This window comes from Carcharodon carcharias, chromosome 8 (assembly GCF_017639515.1).
Source record: "Carcharodon carcharias isolate sCarCar2 chromosome 8, sCarCar2.pri, whole genome shotgun sequence".
NCBI lineage: Eukaryota > Metazoa > Chordata > Chondrichthyes > Lamniformes > Lamnidae > Carcharodon > Carcharodon carcharias.
The window spans coordinates 161,288,864-161,306,598 of NC_054474.1; the positions used below are offsets into that span (position 1 = coordinate 161,288,864).

Genomic DNA, 17,735 nt, shown 5'->3' on the forward strand with positions numbered 1-17,735 from the left:
GAAAATCAGTTAATGTTTCGACTCCATGTGACTCTTTCTCAGAGCTAAAGTAGAAATATGATAGATTTTACAGTATAAAATCCAGTATAAAAGGATACAGTATAAAATAAGAATACAATATACAGTATAAAAGAAGTCATATGCACTCGAAACGTTAACTCTGTTTCTCTCTCCACAGATGCTGCCAGACCTGGAGAGTTTTTCCAGCATTTTCTGTTTTTATTTCAGATTTCCAGCATTCGCAGTATTTTGCTTTTATCTTAACCTTTGCCTTATTGCAATAGTTTAAATAGCAAAATGAGACTGCTTTTAAAAAAAATGTATAGGCACTTGCAAGCAAGCATCATAAAACAATCCAGAACAATAGTTCCTATTTTCAAGGAGTTAGATATAGCTCTTGGGGCGAAAGGGATCAAAGGGTATGGGGAGAAAATGGGAGCAGGCTATTGAGTTGGATGATCAGCCATGATCATAATGAATGGCAGAGCAGGCTTGCGAGGCCGAATGGCCTACTCCTGCTCCTAGTTTCTATGTCTTTCTAGCAACTTGTACAAACCAGGAAAAAAATGTACTGTCAACAGTTAGCCTTTGGACTAGAGGAACAATTGAACACCATGGCTTAGGAGGCTGGAAAAGTTCAGAACAATAAGCAGATAGATTCTGAGATACCACACTTCATCAGTCAAACTCCTCTTGTATCTTTCACAGTGCAAAGCAGGTATAGAGATATGGGACGGGCTAAATAAAAGCACGGTGGGTGGGGAAGTGGGGAAAGGAGAAATCAGGTAGTCAATATTGAAAAATTCAGCATTAGACAAAGGATACAAATGATTTCTGTTCAGTTTTTGTTTTCCTATTGCATCAATGGATTGAGAGAAATAGTTGAGCACAGTAAAAGGAGACATTAAGAAATTACAAAATAGATTGCTTACTAATTAAAACACATCAGCTGAGGACATCAGAGAAGAACCAAACATAACTGAAACAAAGCACTGAAATGTAGAAGCACAAGAACATTAAAGGTAACAGGAAAAGTAAACTCTGGGATAGGCTTTATGGCCCCCCCGTTGGTGTTTTTGAAGGTAGTGAGGCTTGTAAAATACAGCGTGTGGCCTGCATGCCGCCTACCCACCTGTCCCTGACCTGCCTCCCATTTTACGGGAGGCACTGGGCAGCCTGCTTGCCCTTAGATGTATTGAACCTAATTAATGCCACTTAGGTGCCTCATCCTGCCCCTGCTGCTATTTTACCCGAGGCAAGGCAAGGCCCAGCCAAGCAGGTAGCCCAACAGCTTTTACTGGGTGAGCTGGCGTCAGGCAAGAAGGGGGGTCCATCCTTTGAGGGGACAAGGGGGGTCCCTGTGCCCATTGGAGGCATCTCCCTCTCCCAAGGTCATACCCACTCCTACCCTTTAACCCTGTGCCTTGGTCTCTCATACCCAGTCCCCTACCTCCCTCAACCCCCTTGCTGGGGCCTGCCAGTCAGGCCCCACCAATACATTAGACTTACCTTCTGTCCAGCTTGCCTAACCTCCTGTTCAGGTTCTAGCTGTAGTCCCAGCAGTGGCCATCAAGTGAACCTGAAGCTACTGGGACTAGAGTGCTGCCAGGCAATCAGATTGGCCAGCAGCTCCCTAAGGCGAGTTTTCCTGCCCAGATCGGAACAGAAGTCTCACCCTGAGCCAATTAACACCCTGCCGAGCATAAAATGGCTGCAGGGCAGCTGGCTTTTTCATGGGCGAGCTCCTGACCAACTTTTTAGTTAGGGGGCGGGGAACATGGCACCCTGTAAAATTCAACCCTCTAATTCAGGGAAGAGAAACAAGTAATCAAATAGGATCGAAAAGAAATCATGGGAGAATTTTCTCCCCGTCGAGGCAGCTGAGTGGGAGCGGGCCCGGGCGGGCGTGCAGCTGATCGCTGCCTGTGATCGGCTGTGCATCGCCATTTTACATGGGTGGGCCAATTAAGGCCCGCCCAGTGTGACGCGCACCCGGAAGTGTTGAGTGCTCCCTGCGCGGGTGGGGGGAGGAGGGAGAGTCGGGGCCTGTGCTCTTTCGTGCATGTATGCAAAAGAGTGCAGAAACCTCTCTGAGGCACAGAGCTGCCTCAGGGAGATTAGTTTAATTATTATGAATTGAAATAAAGAAAAATAAATATTCAGACGTCTCCTCAACAGTGTCACGAGCTGGGACACATCAATGAATTTTAATAAAAATTTTTATTCAATTTATAAATCGTTCATGAAACCTCATCCCACCTGTGGATGAGATTTCATGATAAATGTGACAGCCGCCTGGGCTCTTCACCTGCCTGCCAACCTTAAGCCCAGACAACCAGCTTAATTAGATTATTAATGGCCTTAATAGGCCTTTGACAGTTTGGCGGGTGCGCAGCTGACTCCGGTGCACACTCACCGAACTGAAGATCAGAATGACTCGCAGTGGCGTCAGGACGCACGCCTGACGTCATCGTGCATCATTTTACGCGTCAGCGAGTGGGGCCCGCCCCTGCTAGCCAACCAGAAGATTCAGGCCCATGTGTTATGTCTAAATCCTAATAGTTAATTTAAGACATGTATTGAACGCATCTGCACAAGTAATATAATGATTAAATAATTTAAATTCTTAGTTCTAGCAATAGATTCCAACAAAAAGCAATACAACCATTCGCAGTAAAACCACTTGCAATACAACTATTTGCAATGCTTCGAGATATTTGGAGTGCCATTCCTTTAAAAAGTGGCAGCGTATACAATGACAGTGCATGCATTTACATTCTAACTGAGGGTTTGGGGAGGCAGTAGCACAGTGGTTTTGTCACTGAACTAGTATTCTGGAGATCAAGGGTAATGCGCTAGGGACCCAGGTTCAAATCCCACCACAGCAGATGGTGAAATTTGAATTCAATAAAAATCTAGAATTAAATGTCTGATGATGACCAGAAAACCATTGCCAATTGTCGTAAAAACCCATCTGGTTCACTAATGTCCTTTAGGGAAGAAAATCTGCTGTCCTTACTTGGTCTGGCCTACATATGACTCCAGATCCACAGCGATGTGGTTGACTCTTAAATGCCCTCTGAACAAGGGCAATTGGGGATGGGCAATAATTGCTGGCCTAGCCAGCGATGCCCACATCCCATGAATACATTTTTTAAAAGTACAATAGTTTCAGTGTGATTACATGTTGTTAATATGTCGGGAATCCATTTAAACTAAATAGATAACAACTGTTCAAAATATGATAAATAGTCAAACAATTTATCTAAATATGGTTTTTACCATTTAATTATATTTCAACTCAAACTTTAACCAAACAAACAAACCGCAACTATTTGCATCAATGTGTTAGAGCCAAATATTTTCTTTACATTTGCCCTTTTTGGGAGCAGAACAAATGATTTCTAGAAAAGCTGAGTTTTTCTTTGGCTGAGTAAATTGGGCCCATACTCTCTGGATTTTAGAGTTGGTCTCATTGAAACAAGATTCTGAAAGAGATTGAGAGGGTACATACTGAGAAGTTTTTTTTTTACCCTGGCTGGGGAATCTAGAACATGGGGGCTCAGTCTCAGGATAAGGCGCTAATTAGTTAGAACTGAGATAAGGAGAAATTTCTTCACTCAAAGGCTTGTGAGCCTTTGGAATTCCCTACCACAGAGGGGTTTGGATGGCTTCATCATTGATTATATCAAAGGCTGAGACAGACATATACTTGGGCACGCAAGGGATAAGGGGTGCAGGTGAGAAAATGGAGTTGAGGCAGAAGATCAGCCTTGATCATATTGAATGACGGAGCAGGTTCAAGCATCTGTATGGTCTACTCCTGCTCTTATTTCTCATGTTCTTATGTTCTGAAAATCCATGAAAAAGGCACAACGACATCTCCATGCTATGTTCAACAAATGGTACAATTAACTTTAAGAAACCTAATGAAGGTGAATTAAAAAAGCTTAACACAAACCACAGATGCTTAAAATCCAAAATAGAAACAGAAAATGTTAGACAAGCACAGCACTTTCTCTAACAAAAACAGAAAATGCTGAAAAAACTCAGCAGATCTAACAGCATCTGTGGAAAGAAACACAGATTTAATGTTTTGAGTCTGTACGGCCCTTCTTCAGAGCCATACAGAGTCACACGGACTCGAAACGTTAAGTCTGTCTTTCTCTCCACAGATGCTGTTAGACCTGCTGAGTTTTTTCAGCATTTTCTGTTTATGTTTCAGATTTCCAGCATTAAAGTATTTTGCTTTTATCACAGCATTTTCTCTCCTGGGCAAATAAAACTTGCAACTTTTCAGTGCAATTCTAGTATAGCCAACTAAAAACCTTTATACAATTGAAACTGTATGGCTCATATAGTTGTAATACTTGGGTAATACTTACATGTGTGAGATACTAAATTTATTTTACCTATATGAACATACCAAACCTACTTCCTAACAAGTCACCAAAGTTGGAAAAAATTCAAGCAGATGTGCTGCCACTCAACAACAGCAAGTGCCAGCTGTAACCATAGCAACTCACTCCTAATAACAGCTCCTGAGCTTTTTGTGGCATTGGTACCACAGACAAATTATGCTTACAGTACACAGCAAGCATGATTTAATATTCAACCACCCATACACAGCAGATATCTGCAAGCATCCTTCCTGTAGTTATCTTGTCCTTTTTCCTTACATTTCTCTTTCTTTCCTGAACATCACCTTCAAAATAAACTCTCATACCTATAATCCATTATAGCACCTGGACCTTGCTATCACATGATGCCTTGCTATTTACAAAATTAAAATCACCAAAGCCATAATCGATTTAACCCATGTCCCGATAAGCGCACTATCCTCTCTTTCTGCCCTGTTAAAAAAAACTCTTCAACTCATTCAATTGGGCTCTTTTCCAATTCCCAGCTCCCTTGGCTTCAGTCCAGAGCACTTATTGCTGTCAGTACCTCTATGAATCTGCTCAATAATTACTTTCCTTTTCCTTACCCTTCGATGACCTGATCCCAATCAGATCCCATTTGGTGTCCTCACACCCCTCTAAAAACCCCAATTTAGACCCCAGCCCAATCCCCCTTCCCAAATACTAAAGCCACCTCCATGGTCTTAAATCTATGGAGTGGAGACTAGGCTGCATGACCTGTATGACTAACCTGGCTGTCTATCTCAAGAAATAATACCTTTCCTGTGAAGAGCCAGGTCCTCTTATTGCTTCAGAGAAATCCTTCAAGCTGGAGTGCAGCCAGATGGGCACCGCCTCTCTCCTGCTAACACACAGCATGTTTGTGGGGAATCTGGTGCTTCCTCTTCGTCATTACGAACCACTGCCTGTAACCTCCTTCCCCAATTCCTTCTATCCTCACCTAAGTTTCTAGATGTGGACTTCTTTTTGAATCAACATATTCTGTCTTGTTGTCTCTGTCCAAGTCCTTGTAACACTCCCTTCCACCTATAAGAGCTTTTACCAAGAGCACATTTCCGGCACAGAATGTGCATGTTCATATCACCCACTACATTTTTTACTGGTTGCAAAGGGTGCAATGGCAACAAGTTTCATCGCCATTATGTAGTCAACTCGAATTTACTGATAAAATAAAGCTGAAGTAAGAGGTATCTATTCATTTTGGCCAACTCAATTACCGTCATGTTTTAAACTTTCTGTAAGATAACAAGGTGAAGTTAAGAAACTAGTTAAAAAATAATTGAATAATAGTTATATAATTGTTTTCATAACTGTTAGAATGTGTGTTCTGTTGCATATTTTATAGTTGCAATGTATATTCTAACAAATATTCATGCAAAATAAAAATTGTGCTGCAACTGGCTTATTCACCAAACAGAACCTAGCTGTACAGTTTCCATTTAACTATTTTGTCTAGTTTCTGGGTGACATAGCCCATCCCAGCCCTGAATACTGCTCCAGGCAATCAGTTGGATTCTGTATTTAGTCTTTGATCAACGCTCAACTATCAGATTAGCATATGCACACACTCATCCTGCACTTTATCCTCTTAATAAACTTTCAAACTCCCCCATTGCTGTTCGACAGAGCAATCAGCCACTGCCTGAACCAATCCCCCACTCATTCCACCGCTGAATGCCAAGTATGTGTGCACGCTGTGTAATTGCTCTTTGACTATTCCTACAGGAGCGATTCCTACCCGTTTGATGCAGTCCGTTTTTGACAGCCGTTCTCGGATCAGCTTTGCCCACAGTGTATTGGGAATTTCCTGCAAAGCAAAAGAGAATTGCAAAGAGATGAGAGGGTGAATATTCAGAGCGAAGTTCAAAAGGAATTCCAAAGCCCCTACATGATTAGGCTGAAGGAGAAAAGTGAAGAGAATCGGCAGGCACTTTTTTTTTTGACAGTTACTGTATCCCATGGGGAAGTTGGCTCGAGACCCATGGTCCAGCGCAGTGGGAGTATGGAATCACTGCCTGCTTGTGGTGGATCATGCTGCTTGCTGCCGCAGCCAGTGTCTGCTTCATCCCTTTGAAGTGTCACACTGACAGAGGTTATGAAAGTTACAAACTCATTTTGTGTCGCCCTGCTGTACCAAGCAATCTTTTAAAGTTGTTTTAGGGTTTTTAGAAAATCTGGAGGAAAAAAATTAAGAAGAATGTTGAAAGTGGTTAAGATTCATGTCTACCATCTGGAACCATGTATGGTAACTTTCACAACACAGAATGCACAAAGAATATCTGCAGGATACAATTTATATGCAGTGAATGAACAAACTAACCAGGGTGATGGTCAACCCTATAAGTGGGATATAAAATTATATTCTCAGGCCTTCAGTGTGAATCCTATTTAAAAAATGTTTTAGCTAAAAATATAACATTTGAATGATAAGCTTAGAACAGAAATAATTTTAATTGCAAACTATACTGATGCGCAGATTGGTTCCTGGATCATTATCTTGAATGTTCCTACCCCACACCCCCAGCACTGTATTTTGTTCTCAATTATAATGATATTTCCATGAAATTTAAATATTTCATGGAAATTACTTGATCATATGAAATAAAAAAAATATACTGCTGCTTGGGTTAGAACTTTTATCCAACTGTTTAAATCTTTTCTCAATTTTAAATGTGAAATAATTTTGTTTCCCAACTCTAAATTGGACTGCATTGTTGGTGTTAATCTAATAGTGCAGTTCCTTCATGACTAAAACAAAGAGAAATTGTTAATGTATTCAGTCATGCAAAAAGTGAAATTTTAACAGTGTATTCATAATTTTAAAATAATTGAAATTATTGCCTTGGAAAGCTGACCTTTATTTTCACCACATGCAACACTGACCATGGAAGGAAGTTGGTAAACAATTTTAAGAATTTCAGGGAACAAGTAAAATACTAATTTTATCTTTTAAATGTTATTTTCAACTGAGCCACAGGAAAGAACAAAGTTTATTAGTCCTATTGAAAGCAGATCATTTGTCTTCTATACAGCGAAATTGATGGCACTTTTAGTACTATCAGCAACACTAACAACTGCATCCTTTCAACTTATGGAGATGTGCAAAAAATCAATACATAATCACTGAGGGGCTAAAAAGGTCTGGAGAAAATGCAAAGCTTATTCCTTGTATAACAATGCCCATTGTCATTCAGACCAATATATGGAAAAGTATGCATGCAAAGGACAACACTGAGGACCACCTTCACAAAAGTACAGTACCATACGGTTAACGTTATGTGTTTTTCATTTGAACAAATTAGAACTGTATCATACTGAAGTATCTTGAATCACAAAATAGTTAATGTTAAATCTGAAGTATATATTTAGCCGCAGGGATGTCCATCAAGACAATGCATGAATATACCCACAAGCAGTACAATTGCCCTGTAAATTAACATTTGTAATTTTTTTGTTTATGCCTTTGTGAAGTAAGGCTCTTGGGATGTTTTACTATGCAATATAATGCAAGTTCCTGTTGAAGAAATCAACTTTGAAGCAATCGTAAATTACAAAATATTTAAATTATTCTCTTCTTGTTTCAAATCATTATTTGTGAAAGGATCCTCAACATCAATTCTGATTTAATTCTTGTACTGAACTGACCCCTTCTCTCTATGGTCAAAATTAATGTTAGAAAAGCATTGGCCAACCAAAGCGTTAAAGCCCAGAAAAGGATTTCATTACAATTACAATTTTTCAAGCGAAGAACTAGTGTACTAAGAATATAATTAATGCCCCTGCTGCTCTTTAAGGAGCTGCACTACAATAATTTTTCCAGAGCTGTTATCCCCCTTGAGCAGTTTTATTCCTCTAATTAGCACTGAGTAACTCCACTTATTTTCATCCACTTCCACACTGTAAGATTACTTAAAGTTAATTTAAATGGGCAGCATTTATTTAAAAAATGAAATAAGACCAAACTCCTTCAATTGAACCAGGATTCACCCAATACAATGTGTGACAAAAACAGCAAGATGCCAATGTCACAATATCCACAAACTGCAGAATAATTCAGTTTGGTCAAGAGAATGAACTAAATGTCTGCTTCCAGGTCTTTGTGAACATTAGTTGATGCCAAATGCAAGTTGGTACATAACCCATGGTTAGTAGTGATTCAACTTGGTCAGCAATTGGAGCATGACAATTGGCATCAGCATTCTTGGGAAAGGCAGGGGAAGTTGAGGAATACCAGCCAGAATTTGCAAGTAACTGCTAACCAGAACAAGTACTTCTATGGGCGCATCAAGTAAGGATATGATCATGTTCACTTGTGACAATCCCAAAGGTCAAACAGCCCACCATTTTTCTGACTGCACGTTAAGAGCAGCCACAGTTGGGATTTCAGAGGGTGTGAGTGCTAATATGCCCAAGATATCACCTTTAGGAAATATCGAACAAAAACACTGAACAGAACATTTTACTGTACCTTATTTCTGATGCTTAATCTTTGAATTTTGTTAGCAAAGTCAGATTTTTCATTTGTTAGCATGTTGTTCAAAGTGAGAAAGTTCGTACTGATCTTATCACCCAGCAACTTGGCCTAGTAAAGTGAAAAGCAAAATCTCACATCTGGGAATAATGCCAGTCACTAGCATAAAGTTAAATCTTTAAGGCTTTAAGAGTTGACAATACTATACCATTCTACACGGATATTTTAAAAGAATAGGGGCAACACCAAAGCATCACTGATAAAAAATTGTTCAAGTACATCTTATGGCCTTTGGATGGATAAGAAACAGAGATTTCTAGTTCCCATTCTTTTTGTATTTAATCCCTTTATTGAGGCAAAAAGAAAAATATCATATTCCCTATTTCTCAACGGTTCTTTAACGCCATGAAAATATAGAAGTTTGAGTGTAAATGCAGAAACAGGTTAAGATAAATTAGAAATCAAAAGACAAATTATGAAAGAAGAAAGAAGATATTTGAATTGTTATATTCAGAACAAGGAGAAAATTTGGGCAATTGGACTCCTGTGAAATGAGAATGTAAAAAGAACACTTTCTACCACAAGTATCAATACTTACACTTAATGGCAGAGGAAATATTAAGGAGTGAAAGATGACTGATATAGTACATACTTCTAAGAAAGTGTAAAGGATCAACCCTAGAAACTCTGGACCATTGAGTTACAAACTTTTTCACATGAAACTGAAAACAAGAGGAATCATAGAATATTAGAAATTACAACACAGAAACAGACAAATTGCAGCTCATTAAACTAACATTCGCTTTTCATGATCTACTCTAATCCAATTTATTGAAAAATTTTCCTCTGCTTTTCCTGTTTCTTTCAGATAGTTATTCAATTTTTTAAATATGGTTATAAATTCTGGAGTAGAAATTGGTCTTCACTGTGCCTGTTTTCTGGGCTGAAAATGGGGACAAAAATGAGCATGTTGGAGAGCTCTAATGCCCACCTCAAGGTCGTCTGAAACATGTCCGGCATCATGCCTGGCCTCAGATAATTCTTAGGTCGCCTGAGTGGTCAGCTTGAAAAGCCATTAGGACCCTTGCATATGCTAATGAAGGGCCTAACACCTGCTTGAGAGTCCCCTTAGCAAGTTTAGGGCTGAGCAGAGCAAGTGTTGGTTCTGGTCTGCTCAGGTTTTGGTGCAATTAATGTGACTAAGGAGCTGCCACCACCAAATATTAATTATTTTTTAACCTTACCTTTCTATGGAGTTGGGAGGAGCAAGAATGCTCCTCCAAGCACCCGAGGGCCACAGTTCTTCCTCCCTTCCCCTTCCAGGACATGCCACAGGGTCACAACAAGCTAGCAGTCCCAAATTTCATCTCCAACTCTTGCAGGCGCAATACCAGCCAACAGCTTTCATATTATTAAAATGAGGTCCAAAGACTAATTTCAGGTGAGCATTGATCTTTAATTTGCACCCAAAAATGGACCAAGACCAATTTTTACCCAATTGTCTCAACATCTACCTATGGAAAAGCATTCCATATTCGAATGTATGAAATTGTCTTCTAACATCCTCCTTCATTTTTCTAATGGTGTATTTCAGGTTTTGCCCACTTTTAGCCAATGTGGCAGCTACTGGAAACAATATTTCACGGCTTGTTTTGTCAAAACATTTATAATTTTAAAAATTCTATTAGATTCTCTTTAATCTTCTCCATTCCAGTAAAAAAAATCCATTATTTGAAGCCCCTCTTTATAACTATAATATCTCAATTTTATAATTTAAACAAACCATCCTGGTATCATTTCAATGGCTCTAATGCCCTTTATATGGTGGTGCCCAGAACTACACCAACAGTGATCAAACCAATGTCTTATACAAATTTACAGCCAACGTATAAACTCATTATTATTTGCCTTTTCATGGCCCTCTCTATCTGCATTCCTGCATTTAAATAACCTTATAGTTACCTCCTTAGGTATCTCTGCTCCTCCAATCTGTTAAGCATCTTCCCATTATAAGAAACACAGCCTTTCACTTTTCTTTTCCCCAAAATGTACTACTTCACATTTTACTGCACTGAACTGCACCTGTCCACTAATTAGTCTGCCGATGAACTGCTCGGCAGGTCACACACCAGTCTGTTGAAGCTTTCAACCTGTGGACTTGAAATCACTACTTTACCATGGGGAATAACGTGCGTACAATCTAGCTAAGATCCAATGAGAGTGCTGTCATTGCAGGTAGGGCAATCATGGAGTAGATCAACAAAAGCATCAATATCCTGTTATTTGGAGAGCCTAAAAGAAGTTTGACAATGTGCTGGTAAGGGAGGTTTGGCTTATTTTTTCTAAGGCTAGAAAGTGGAGCGGCCTTGGGCTGCCATGGGAATATGTATGTGTACAAAGGGGGAAAAGAAAGGATTCTGAGAATTCTCCTTCATGAATTACCATCTCAAAAATCTTGATATTCAATTAATCCCAAGGTTGAAGGGTAATCATTTATATGGGTAGGAAATCAATTGTGAAGGATGATGAGGGATGTGAGCAGGGTAAGAATTTCAGTAGGTGTTTGGCTAAGGTGACTTTAAAGGAGGATGAAATCACCAAGAATCTGGGGGAAAATTTTCTCCCCATCAGGGGGGCTGGGCGGGACCGGGTGCAGGTGGGTGCACAGCCGATTGCTGCCCGCGAATGGCTGCGTGCCGCCATTTTATGTGGGCGGGCCAATTAAGGCCTGCCCAGCATGACAAGCACCTGGAAGCACTGAGTGCTCCCTGTGCGGGCGGGGATAATAGGCTGAGTTGGGGCCTACGCGCGAAAGAAATCTCTCTGAGGCATGCAGCTGCCTCAGGGAGTTTAATTTCATTATGAAAAATTTAAATAAATAAATAAAAAATTTTAAGACATGTCCCGTCTTGTGACAGTTTAAAAACCTTCATGAAACCTCATCACGCCCATGGATGAGGTTTCATGATAAATGCAAAGGCTGCCTGGGCTCTTCGCCTGCCCGCCAACCTTAAGGTTGGACGGGCAGCTGTTAATTCCTTTAATTGGCCTTAATAGGCCTTTGACAGTTCGGCAGGCACGCAGCTGACTCCAGTGCACGCCCACCAAACTGAAGATCTGAAATACACGCGTTGACATCAGGAAGCACGCCTGATGTCACTGCGCGTCATTTTACGTGTCGGCAAGCAGTGCCCACCCCTGCACGCCGACCCCAAGGTTCTGACCCTGGAATTGTTCAGCTGAGAGACGGAACTGATCAGGTCACATGTGAATTAAGGGAGAAAAGAACCTACAGCTTTGGCAGAGGATAAACAAAAGTAGTGGAGGATTCTAAAGGGTGTATTGGCCAAGGTGACCAAATGCAGAACATGAACAAGGGCCCCCAGAGGAGGCCAAGATGGATCATCCATTTGGTACTTTTTGTTGTGAATTTTGTTCAGAAGTTTTGAACAGAAGATTGTTGTGAATGCTTCAGCCTTATCTTTTACACTGATGTGCTGGTGATATAAGTCTCATTTTTTTAAAATGGGGAGTCACTGGCAAAGTCAGCATTTGTTGCCCATCCCTAATTGCCCTTTAAGGACAGATAAGAGTCAACTACATTGCTATGGGTCTAGAGTCATATGTAGGCTGGCCAGGTTAAAGACGGCAGATACCTTCTCTGAACAGGTTTTTACGACAATCAATGATGTTCTCATAGTCACAATTACTGGCTTACATTCCAGATTATTTTGATTAATTAACTGAATTTATTAATTGAATTTAAACTCCACCAGCTGCTACGGTGGGATTTGAACCCATGTTCCAGAGCATTAGCCTGGGCTTCTGGATTACTAGTCCAGTGACATTACCACTACTTTACCGTCTCCCCCTACCCAAGCTGAAACAGTGGGAGGCAGTGACTCCATGCAGGATGGATGGAGGCCTGGCGCATCAGAGAGTGAAATTTGGAAGAAGAAACTGCAGGTGAGGCAAAAGTCGAACTTGGTGGGTTGGGGGTTGAGGGAGTGAGGTGGAATAGGGAGAAGACAGTAGAAGATTGCAAAAGAGAAAAAAGAGAATAGAGCAAGCCATAGAGGAATGAAGTAGTTATGTGTGAAATTGTCTTCAAATACCTTCCTTCATTTAAAGAAGAATTACCTGGAAAAACTCAGCAAGTCTGGCAGCATCGGCGAAGAAGAAAAGAGTTGACGTTTCAAATCCTTATGACCCTTCCACAGAACTTCACAGTGTCATGAAGACGCGAAACGTCAACTCTTTTCTTCTCCGCCGATGCTGCCAGACCTGCTGAGTTTTTCCAGGTAATTCTGTTTTTGTTTTGGATTTCCAGCATCTGCAGTTTTTCTGTTTTTATTCATTTAAAGAAACTCTGATCCAGGGGAGCAACCAATACAAGATTCTTAACTCCATAAAATGAATAACATCTAGTATAGTGAACAATGACAATTGATCTTTTAGGAGTATCAAAATGCCATTAGGCCCAACAAGTCCAGACCTTATTGAAGGGCAAAGTCCACACAGACTCTCCAAAGGGAAATGGGCAGATAAAATTTGAGGGCTGGAGGGGGTTGCAGAAGGAGAAATAACAATTTAAACGAAGGACAGAAAAAAAAAATCCTTCCGGGCTAAATACTTTAGTTTAGTCCTTGTATGTGCCAGAAACAGTCTTCACAATGTTTAGTTTTTAGCTGCAACATTCTACCTTCTAATTTTTAAGCCAATTATTTAGCAATTTAAACTTGATCATCATGGAGACCTATTATAGAATGATACAACATTTTTGCAGTTTACAATGCACTGGGACCTGACAATGTTTTTAAACAGTATTTAATTTATTTTACCTCTTGTAAACAGTAAGGCTACACTGACAAAAGGATGAGTTGATGAATAATGCAAACTTCAAATAAGGAAACATAAAATTATTTGGATTCCACTCTCAACCCTGAAACAGTTACTGTGTATGTTAACACATTTATGTGAACAAATTACAACATCTCTCTCTAAAATATCAAAGCAGCACTAAATTAGTGAAACTAGCACCCCTTTCAGTTGGAGCAAAAGGTCAAATGATATTAAAGAAAATATTCCATTGAGGAAGCTTGCATACAATAATAAAATTACTGTTTAAATAATCTTGCAATTCTGACACAATGCAAAAGCCTATAAATCAATAAATTTCTTAAGAACATACATCAAAATCCACTTTCATTCCAAAAAATGAAAATTAACTCAAATCATTTTAGATTGAGAAACTAATTTTGACACAGCATTGGCAATAAAGAAATATCAGTAAACACAGACATATTAATAGCTAACATTGCTCCTCTGGAAGTTAATTTTTTGTAAACTTTATTCAACATTAATTATAGGATATTTCTCTTTAATAAATACTTTAAATCTACAACGTACTTACAATAGTAAGTTTCCCTGAAGCAGGTGGTCCCAGCAAAAAGATTCGGGGAACTATTAAAAATTTGGAAGAAAATATTATGCTAGTTAAGTTCAATTTATATTAAAAATATAAAAAAACACAGCAAATTCAAGATAAATTGTACAATTCCTTTCCAAATCTTGCTTTGTATAAAATTATGCCAAGCTAGAGTGAATTGTGCAGCTTTTATAATTTAAATAAACTTATAAGCTCCTATTGATTTTTCTGGTTCTCCAGTTATAAAATAATGGTATTTATTTTGTGCCATACAATGAGACCACTCCATGGGCAGAATTTTACGCTGATCGGGTGGGTGGATATGTCCCAGGCCCGATTCGGTGTGAAATCATGTGAGATGATGTCGGGCAAGCATCCCGATGTCATCCCGCGCTCGAACGATATTTCAGTCGGTGGGCATGCTCAAAAGTCAGAAGCGTGTCCACTGACAATTAAGAGGCAAATTAAGGTCATTAACAGTGCAATTGTCTTTAATTTTACGTTGCCTGTCCAACGTTACAGTTAGTGGACAGGCAAATCGGCCAGGTGGCCTTTACATTTATCATGAAACCTCATCCAAGGGCGGGATGAGGTTTCCGTGATGAAATAAAATAAAAATGAAATTTGGTGGACAGCATTTTCATCATGTATATTTTCAGGTGCCTGATTGGGATGCTTAGACATTTTTTTCCTGATTTTCAAAACTTTATTTTTGATTCCTTCACTGTCGTTGAGTCGAAATCCTGGAACTCCCTTCCTGACAGCACTGTGGATGTACCTACACCACATGGACTGCAGCGGTTCAAGAAGGCAGCTCAACACCACCTTCTCAAGGGCAACTAGGGATGGGCAATAAATGCAGGTCCAGCCAGCGAAGCCCATATCCTGTGAAGGAATAATAATAATAATAATAAAAGAATAATTCAGGTCTTCAGCTCCCTGAGGCAACTCTCTGCCTTCTGTCAGCGCTGGCCCGTGTCCACATTGACGTTACCACCTGCCCTCTTCCGCACCCCCCCCCCCAACTCCCAACCACCACTACCCTGGCAGTGCTGAGCTTCTCAGAGAGCAGTTCATGCTGGCTGGCTGTTAATCTGCCAGCCAAAGTGAAATCACGGCCGGTGGCCAATCACAGTCATCAGTCGGTTCCCCGGCCGATCCCAGGCCCGCCAAACATGCCCACTCGCCAACCTAAAAATTCTGCCCCATGCCTGTATTCACAGTCCAATGCAGCATTGGTGCAAAGATGTTTTAATTTAGACAGTGTTGTGCTGTAACTCCTGGAAGAGATAGTCTAACTCCATTTCACTCCAGTCAGGTTGCACCCAACTCTGGATTAACGGCATAAATTCTTAGTGTGGCTGCAAAGTGAGATCAATCCTACAGCTGTAGCATAAGTGTACTTTGATATGGATTTTTAGCAGCCCCTAGATATAGTTTCATTTCTGAATTAATGATTTAATGTTGATATTAGAGGCCGAATCTTCATCTGGGCTCGAGAAAACCTGATCTGCGCACTTTTGCAGCTCACAAACTGCACCCCTGACCCATGTGTGACTTCACACACCAATTTTGTCTTCTCACACCGGGGTTGGGTTCAGAGTAAAGTTTGCAAACTGTGCTGGAGTGTGGGTGCAGTTGCAGACCAGTTAGATGACTTGCCTCAGTTCTCACCACAATATCCCTGCTGCCAATAGTGTTTAAAGGCCTCCTAAACCTCGCCACACCTCCCTCAACCCCCATGCTGCCCCATGCCCCCTCAGATCACCCATGCCACCCAGATATCCTCCATAGCCATTCACCCAGTATGCACTATGTGCAGTCCCCAAATTCAATGCAATATCAGTAGAAAATATTTTACATTTCTTTGGGGCGGGGGGGGGGGGGAATAAATCTTTTACCATCCACTAAAAGCCTTCACATCATTGGTACACATTTTGCCATGCGAGAAAAACCTTGTAATATTTGTAATCCTATTAGCTTGAGTCAACAAACCAGAAACCAAAGGGACAAGCTATTATTACAATTTCTTGAAACTACCATTCATTTTCAGACAAATAGAATACCTATTGTCCTGAAACCCATTAGCACTTGAAACTCAGTCAGGCATTGATTATGGCCACAGCTGTCCAAACATTAGACTGCTGATTTCAATTTTGAAGCAGAGTGCTTGTCAATCAATGTAAGGAAGCAGGCGGTTAGATTTTTGTGGAGAAAATGTTTTCAAGTGTCAAAACCAGAATGGAAAGGAGCAGGTGGTTAGATTTTTTCAAATGTTAAAACCAGTTTTTAGATCAGCCAGAGCCATTTAAATCACAGTAGAAAAGTTGACAGCACAAGTTGACAGGACATTTGTAACATTTTTCACTGCATTATGATATTTTCTCCATTGGAAAAGCAATGTAATGCATTTGAACAAATACACAAGGCTGATCATATAAGAGTCATCTTACCTTAAAAGAATAAATCTCTACGACAAATCACTGCATTAAAACACACATCTGCATTCTAATACAGCACCAAATAGTGATATTTGAAGGTGTGAAAACACTTTACACTTACCTTTCAAAATGTGCCAGACTCTTCAGCAGGCTTTCCATTTTCTTCACAAACTCTCAAACTTGGCATGCTTTTAATGAGCTTCCAAAAGCCCCCTCCACCAAACAAAAATGGTGTGTGGGAGGAAATCCGATTTCAGTGGGGGCAGATGTACATTTTGCACAGCATTCCCAACCCGCAAAAAGGCCAGAGGGAAATGACGTGGAGTCAGGAATGCAGTGGAAAATCGGATTTCCTCCAGAATAACTCCAAGTGTAGACATTTGCACACTGAAACGTGCTTCTGCACCCAGATATTAAATAGTCACTTCAAAACGGCTTGCTCTTAAGACAGGTACCACAGTATTTTGCTCAAGTTACAAACCTAAAATTAAAATCGAACAACTCGACTCTCTAGGAGGCATTTTTAAAAATCTAGTTAATTACCAGTACAAATCGACATTACTCAAACCAGATTTTTTTTGATAATCACTGCCTCTGGTTATTCTCACCTTCTGCTGGTATTCATTTGTGACATATTTATCAATATCTTTGGGGCTGCTCCACTAAACTCAGTTTACTTGGTGCCCTAACATCTATCTAAAGCATCCATCACACTCTTCCACAATGTAGTCAGAAGCTGGTTCCTGGCTTGCCAAGGATGTCAATATATTTTATTAAGCTTTTCCTGATAGCACTGCATTAATCACCACCTGTCCTACTGTCTTCCAGACTTTAAATTTCATTTCTTCAGGTCCATTCTTTGAGATCATCAGGCTTTCCAGATTCTCAAACCTTTTTTGGCTCTCCAACAATTTTTTTTAAAATAGATAACAAATGCAAGAATTCCATGGGAATCATTAACAAACAAAAATTAG

General features: G+C 40.1%; 1 protein-coding gene across 1 annotated transcript in view; it reads right to left on the bottom strand.

The window, feature by feature from the left end:
• ak8 (adenylate kinase 8) overlaps positions 1–17,735 on the bottom strand; it is a 140,111-nt gene that overhangs the window by 115,078 nt on the left and 7,298 nt on the right. Inside the window, exons 3-5 of the mRNA XM_041194479.1 lie at positions 14,306–14,355; positions 8,890–9,003; positions 6,160–6,228 (exon numbers count right to left, since the gene is read on the bottom strand). Coding sequence (XP_041050413.1) covers positions 6,160–6,228; positions 8,890–9,003; positions 14,306–14,355 — 233 coding nt within the window. The remainder of the gene's footprint in view (positions 1–6,159; positions 6,229–8,889; positions 9,004–14,305; positions 14,356–17,735) is intronic.